Consider the following 7,431-nt stretch of genomic DNA (forward strand, 5'->3'; position numbering starts at 1 on the left):
AAACTAAATATGTGCAAAGAGAAATATATTCACTTTGTAAGATAGGTTCAAGAACTTATTCATCAAGTTGCTAAGCCTATCGAATATATGAGCAAAAGTGAAAATTTTGGTGTTGGTTACATGCCTGGGAGTTTTCTAGATTGGTATAACTCGATAAAAGACAAGTCTAACCGATATTTTAGTAGCAAGCCTATTCAGAAATGATATAGGCTGACCAATGAAGTTAGAAATGATAAGCAACATATGATTTATATTGCACAAGTAACACACATGCACATGCACAACTTATTTGAAAGAGAACAAGTGGTCTCAGTTAAACTAATCCATGTTTTAGTTCCAAAAGGACTAATTCCATCTGGATACAAGCAAGCATGGGTACGAAGAGTAATTTGAAATTTGTGATTGCAGGGAACAATAACTCAACAAATCAAGGAGTCAGTTTGGTATTTAAACAGTGGATGTTTAAGGCACATGATCGGTGAAGCTAAACTACTGTGAAAACTGATTCAGTTTACTAGACCAAGGTCACATTTGGAGATGTTTCTCAACGTAGAATTTTGGGTAAGGGTAAGCTAATTCATGATAACATTATCATTAAAGACATATTACTTGTTGAAAATCTTAATATAATTTGATCAGCATAAGTCAGTAGTGTGATCATGATTATTCAGTTGAGTTTAGTAAGCATATTTGTGTTGTCAAAGTTACATCTGGACGCATTATAATGACAGGTGACAGGTGTGGCAACACATACAAAATCATTGGACTACTCAACCCAGTGAACCATTGTGTTTCATGGATTCTACCTTATCAAGGAATTGTTTGTTGCACAATATGTTAAATCATATAAATTTCAAAGTCATTGCAAATCTGGGCAAGAATGATTTGGTCTAGGTCTGCCCAAAATTGAATTTTCTAAAGACAAAGGGTGTAACTCATCAACCAGAAGCTTAGAACTGCTACATATGGACTTGTTTGGTCCTATTCCAGTTATGAGCTTAGAGGGAATGAAATACACTCTAGTAATTATTAATGATTTCACAAGTTCACTTCGATATTCTTTTTAAAATCAAAAGACCAAACAACTGCTCAACTGATCAAAATTTTCAAAATACTTTTAAACAAAAATTCAAAAAAAAAATTGACAAAATCAGATCCGACAAAGGAACTGGATTCCTCAAACAAACTTTTTTTACTTTTCTAGAAATTCATGAAATCAGGCATGAGTTCTTAGCAGGTAGAACATATCAGCAAAATGGAGTTGTTGAGAGAAGGAATAAGACATTTAAAGAGGCTGCTAGAACAATGTTTGATGATCCTGGAATTTCTCGGATATTTTGGGCTAAAGTAGTAAACACTGCATGTTGTACTCAGAACATATCAATGATTAACAAGAAGCGTGGAAAAACACCTTATGAGATCTGGTATGACAAGCAACCTGTCTTATCTTACTTCAAAATTTTTGGTTGCAAATGTTTTATCCACAACAATAGTAAAAATCATATGACTGCTTTTGATGTTAAGTCAGACGAGGGTATATTTCTCAAAAATTCTTTAGTAAGTAAAGTTTATCGAGTATTCAACAAAAAAACTCTGAATGTTGAAGAATCCGAGCACATTATATTTGATAAAACTGTGTCGACTGACCAATCAACTGATCCAACCAAACTGATCAACCAATTTGAAGAAATAAATCTGAAAGATGAAATTGAAGATGAAGTTTATAAAAGAACTCCTCAAATTCCAGAATCGGAGCTGATTGATCAATCAGTTGAACAACACGATACTCCAGTTGACCAGTTTTCATATGCACAAAGATCTAATAGAATCCCAACTGATGCCAACCAAACTGATATCAACTCAACTGAGCAGAACCAAACTGAACTCAATCCAATTGGCAAAACATTTTTTTGAACCATTTTAATGATGGAACAAAAATCATCCACCTAATTTGATAATAGGTAATCCAACTGCCCCTAAAGAACCCAAGGGCAGATGGTCAATCAATTTTTATGTGTTGCATTTATTTCTAATATTGAACCTAAAAAGATTGATGAATCTCTAACTGATAATAACTGGATTGATTCTACTGCAAGAAGAGAAAAATCAGTTTACTAGAAATCTTGTCTGAGGCTTAGTTTGAAGACATTCTCATAAATCAATTATAGGCACAAGATGGGTGTACATGAAAACAAGCTAAATGAAGATGAAATCATAGACAGAAACAAAGCAAGGCTAGTTTCCCAAGAATTCAGGCAAGAAGAATTAATTGATTATGATGAAACATATGCACCAGTAGCTAGACTGGAAGCAATCCGAATGTTTCTTGTCTATGCCTCTTATGAAAATTTCAAAGTTTACAAAATGGATGTAAATAGTGCATTCTTAAATAGACAACTGCAAGAAGAGGTCTACATTGAATAATCACTAGATTATATCAACCATTTTTTTCTAATTATATCTATTGATTAAAAAAATCTTTATATGGTTTAAAACAAGCTCCAAGAGCTTGGTATGAAACATTGAGTATATTCATAATTGACTATGACTTTGTTATGATCACTATTGATAACACTATATTTAAATTCACCAAAGGATATCATACCTTAATAGTGCAAATTTATGTTGATGATATCATTTTTGGATCAGCTGACCCCAAACTATGTGAGAAGTTTGCTAAACTGGTGTAGAAAAAGTTCGAAATGAGCATGATGGATGAACTGAATTTCTTTCTAAGGCTGTAAGTTAAGCAGTTGGATACTGGAATCTTTTTCAATCAAACAAAGTACACCAAAGAACAACTTAAAAAATTCGGTATAAATTCATGTTTAGCAGCTGCAACCCCAATGAGCTCATCAATTAAGCTTGATAAAAATGAAGGAGAAATATCAGTCGAAGTAACATTGTATCGATATTTGATAGGCTCATTATTATACATAATTCTCAATCGATCGGATATCGTGTTTGCAATTTATATGTGTAAACGTTTTCGTTCATTATTCAATGGCTAAAAGAATCATTAAATATCTTAAAGGAACTCAAGATGTTGGTTTGTAGTATGCTAAAGAATCATTGTTCAATTTAGTTGGATATTTTGATGCAGGTTATGCAGTGTGTAGGCTTGATAGGAAAGGTACAAGCGGATCATGTCAGTTTCTTGGAGACCGACTGATTTCTTGGTTTAGTAAGAAGAAAATATCAATTTTTACCTCTACTGCAAAATATGAATACCTAGCTACTGTAAGCTGTTGAGCTCAATTGTTATGAATTCAACAACTAAAAGATTATGGAATCGATGCCAAAGAATCACCAATCTTTTGTGACAATACAAGTGTCGTAGCCATTACATACAATCTGGTCTTAAACTCGGACTAAGCACATTGACATTCGTCATCATTTTATTTGAAATTATGTATTGAAAAAGGATATTAGGTTGGAATACATCTCAATTGTAACAAGCAGTCGACATCTTCACCAACCCACTATCCGAGAATACGTTTTCGTATTTCGGAAATATTTCAGGGTTTATTGACTTATCTTAATGCATGAATTTAGGGGAAATGTTGAATCATAGAACACTATGGAAAAACTATCTGTCAGTTAGTCTTTGAATATTTAGTAATCAGTCAGCTCAAAATCGACACACTAAAGGTGTTTTCAACTTAACTGATTTCATCACTTAATAGTATCGTGATGCCTCATTTAAAGTTGTTTATCATGTTATTAAGCATCTTAATGATTTTGTCTCTTACTTGATATTGATTCAAATTTTCAAAATTTTCATTAATAACGTGACACGTGTCCAGTCTGTTATCAACAAAAAAAATAGGATAAAAAATATTCTTTAGACTAGGTCTTAGAAGAAGTGGTCAAAAAAGTAAACAACAGTTAAGCCAAGCTGGACCATCATCCAGTCAGCCTGAGTTAATCCCTAGCCAGACTAAGACCTCAATTAGTCAGGTTCCTGAAGTACAAATGACAATTGAATCAGTTGAGGGAGTGCCACCGATCAATGTTGATAAAATTTTAAAATCAGTTACTAAAGACATTGAGAAAACTCATGAAAGAAAGATAGTCAGGTTAGCAGCTGTTGAAATGAAAGTTGAAGCTACTGAAGAAAAACTAGAAACTCAAATAGAAAATTTTGATTTTGTGACTAAAGTTATTAATCATATCCCAACACCTCCGGGTCTGATTCAGTCAATGGAAGCTTAAATTCCACAAATGAGAATTCTTGAAAGCTTCTTTATATCTAAACCCATAATAGGTCAGATTACTCTAAACCAAGTGGTCGCCGAAGAATTCATTACAATGGCAGACCAAACTGAAGGTCAATGAACTGAAACAAAGATTGTAACTGCTGCAACAGTTGGCCAGGACCAACCAGTTGCACAAGAGATGGTTGCAGTCACTCCTCAAGAACACATTTTTACATCAACTCAGACTCCTTCAGTTGACACTTATTTAGTCAAGACTACTCCAGTTGAGCCTAAAATGACTCGAGAACCCGAGGAACACAGATGTTGATTGGAAGTTCACAAGAGGCAGGACTTGGCACTTCTTTGGTCATATCTTCTGGAAAGGAAGCTCCTCACAATCCTGAGTCCCCTGAATTCGAAATTCAAGATGATTCTACATTGGACAACATTTTAGAAAATCTAACTGGCATTAGTTCTACTATTACTCAATTCATGACAATTCAGAAGTTGGCAGCTAATGAGATTGAAAATCTGAAAGACAAATGTAACGTCCCAAAAATTTGAAGATCCACGTGAACCACATGCATGCAAATTATCAAATTTCTTATATATTTTAACTAATTTATTTTTAACGCATTATTTCATGATTTTAACATGAATATATATTTAATTCTTGGTTCATTAAGATTGCATGATATAAGGTTTTTAGCAGTATTTCACACTCGAATGAGGAACGAAGACCGGGAACAATTAAGGAAAAATGTTTTTATTAAATAATTATTTTAAATTATTTAATATATGGTGTAATTAAGTGAGATTTTCCAAGTTGGGCATGTCGGGGTATTTTTACTCGTCGACTCATGTTTTAAAACGGTACGCATATTTTAGCGAGTCGGTGGACTTTTTGAGGGTTCAGACAATATTTTCAAAAACTGTACTTAAACGAAATATTATTCGGGAGTGTTATTGGGCTTGATGAGTTTATTTTATTGCTTAATAGGCCCAAAACCCTTTTAACTCTTTTAATTATTATTATTGGCTCACTAGTGTATAATTATATTAACTTAAACACTAAACAACTAAACCCTAACCCTACTCCTTTAAATTTTATCTTAACAAAAAGTTTAGCGATTTAGTTTGAGCCAAATAATATAAGATTTTTTAATATTTTTTATTAGTAAAAGTTTCACTCCATCAATATATTAAATGTAATGATAAATAATTCAATTTGACAATAGTATTATTATCTTTATTTGAATATGATATCAAACTTATAAAAAAATTATATAATAATTAAATATATTCATTATATCAATACTTATAAATAATTATTTAAATACTCATACTTACAAATTTTAATATTATGTACCTGGCTAGTTTATGAAATTCTCAAGAAGAAATAAAGAAGTGAGCCGTTAACGTGATGGGCTTGGATGATACAGGCTTGTGTTTGCTCATAAAAGTTGGCTTAGGTTATTTCTTCGTAACTTTCTTCTTTTTTTTTCTCCCCCAGCAACTTATAGTTTTTTGAATAAGTAAGTTCCAAAATTAAATTTACTTCCTTTCAAAAAAAAAAATTTACTTCAAGAAAGCAATAATCCATGGAACGATTTGAAAAGTTATAACTTTGGCTTATAGTTAACAAGTAGAGATCCAATGAAGGGGCCGGGAACGAGATTTTTAATCATTTTGGCTTTCCACCCTGCATGAACGATAGCCGTTGCCCCCACCGTTTTGCTTTAACCTTTTTGTCTCAGTAAAGCTAGCACATTATAGGATGCATGATCTTGATTCATCAAGTAATTTCACTTCGACAAATTTTTTTACAAATAATAATTAAAAAAAAAAAGACAGGATATATAATATTACACGATCTTTAGGATAAGATAATTAATGTCCAGAAAATCAAACTCTAGGACATAGAGCTCATGTGTGCTGACTTTTGATTTGGTATCCCATCATTTTCTCGCTATGACACAAATGGATATAATTTCATTATTCATTACGGAGCAAGTTGTTGTATAGCATCAAATAAATTAAACCCCACCTCGAGTCATCTTATTTTGTATTGATATTCCTTCACCTCTCATTCTAAATCAAAAATAATTCAATAAGTTTTTTGTGATTTTAATCACCAATACATTGAAACGAACTAAGAACTTGTTAATTGGCACACATACATATATATATATATTGTATATAAACTTTAATGTCAAACCTCACTCTCAATTTAGTTGAGGTGGTGTGTTATTACAACATCTAAAATAATAAACATTTGAAGATTCGACAAAAGAGGAATCAAAATTTAAGGTGCAATCCCAAAAAAAAAAACAAAAATAATCAAATTGAGATGTTTTGTGAAGAGGATGATGAAGAAGAATATGAACAGCTCAAAAGTTGCTCTAGATATTCTGCCCCCAAATCCTCTAAAACCATCACATTTCCCACTTCTTGATTCTTGCAGATCTTGTTACTACTTACCCCTGATTTCTTCTTCCTCGTCGAATGCTTCTTCTTCAGAGCAATCACCGGCGAACACCCCTCCTCCATCCCGCACTTCATTTCTTGGAGAGACTCCTTCACCCTCTCCACCGGGAAGTTCAGCACCGCCGCGCAACCCCTCGTGGAGAATGCAGCTTGGTCATAAGCCAAGGCGGCGGCCTCCGCGCTGTCGAAAGTACCCAGCCAGACACGGACGCCGTTCCTCGTCGAGTCCCTTATCTCCGCCGCGTACTTCCCCCACGGCCGCTTCCTGACACCTCTGTAGGACTTCTCCTTCTTGTCTTCTGCGACCCTCTTGACATGGGAATCCACCTCTTCTTCCTTACATGATGAATTCGAGTTTGACTCAGAGGATTCCTTGACGCCCTCTGCCAGAACTCCGAACAGGAGCATTTCTTCAGAATCATTCATGTTGAACGGGAGAGAAAAATCATGGAACTCCATGGAAAGGGAATTGGGGGAATCTAGTGAACATTCCGGGGAGTATTCTGATAAGGGGTATTGAAATTGGTATTGGTATTGGAAGATGGAAGAATCCATTGTCGTTGGATTGATTTTAAGGTTGTTCTTCCTTGTTGGAGTAAAGTTTGGCGAATATGTTTCAACACTCGGGGATTTATACCCATGGAAAACTGGATTTATTTCATAAAATATTTTATTAATCATTAAATATTTTATTTAAATATTTTACGAGGGTGAAATTTTTTAGATGAAAATTGGGTACGAGGGA

General features: G+C 33.7%; 1 protein-coding gene across 1 annotated transcript; it reads right to left on the bottom strand.

Annotated features, from left to right (window-relative positions):
• Window positions 1–6,380: 6,380 nt before the first annotated feature.
• LOC142544775 (ethylene-response factor C3-like) lies at window positions 6,381–7,314 on the bottom strand. The gene has a single exon (XM_075651816.1). It carries the CDS (start codon window positions 7,239–7,241, stop codon window positions 6,540–6,542), a length of 702 nt encoding a protein of 233 aa, XP_075507931.1. The 5' UTR covers window positions 7,242–7,314; the 3' UTR covers window positions 6,381–6,539.
• Window positions 7,315–7,431: the final 117 nt, after the last annotated feature.

The sequence above is a fragment of the Primulina tabacum genome, chromosome 1 (genome assembly GCF_025594145.1).
Source record: "Primulina tabacum isolate GXHZ01 chromosome 1, ASM2559414v2, whole genome shotgun sequence".
In the NCBI taxonomy this organism is placed as follows: domain Eukaryota; kingdom Viridiplantae; phylum Streptophyta; class Magnoliopsida; order Lamiales; family Gesneriaceae; genus Primulina; species Primulina tabacum.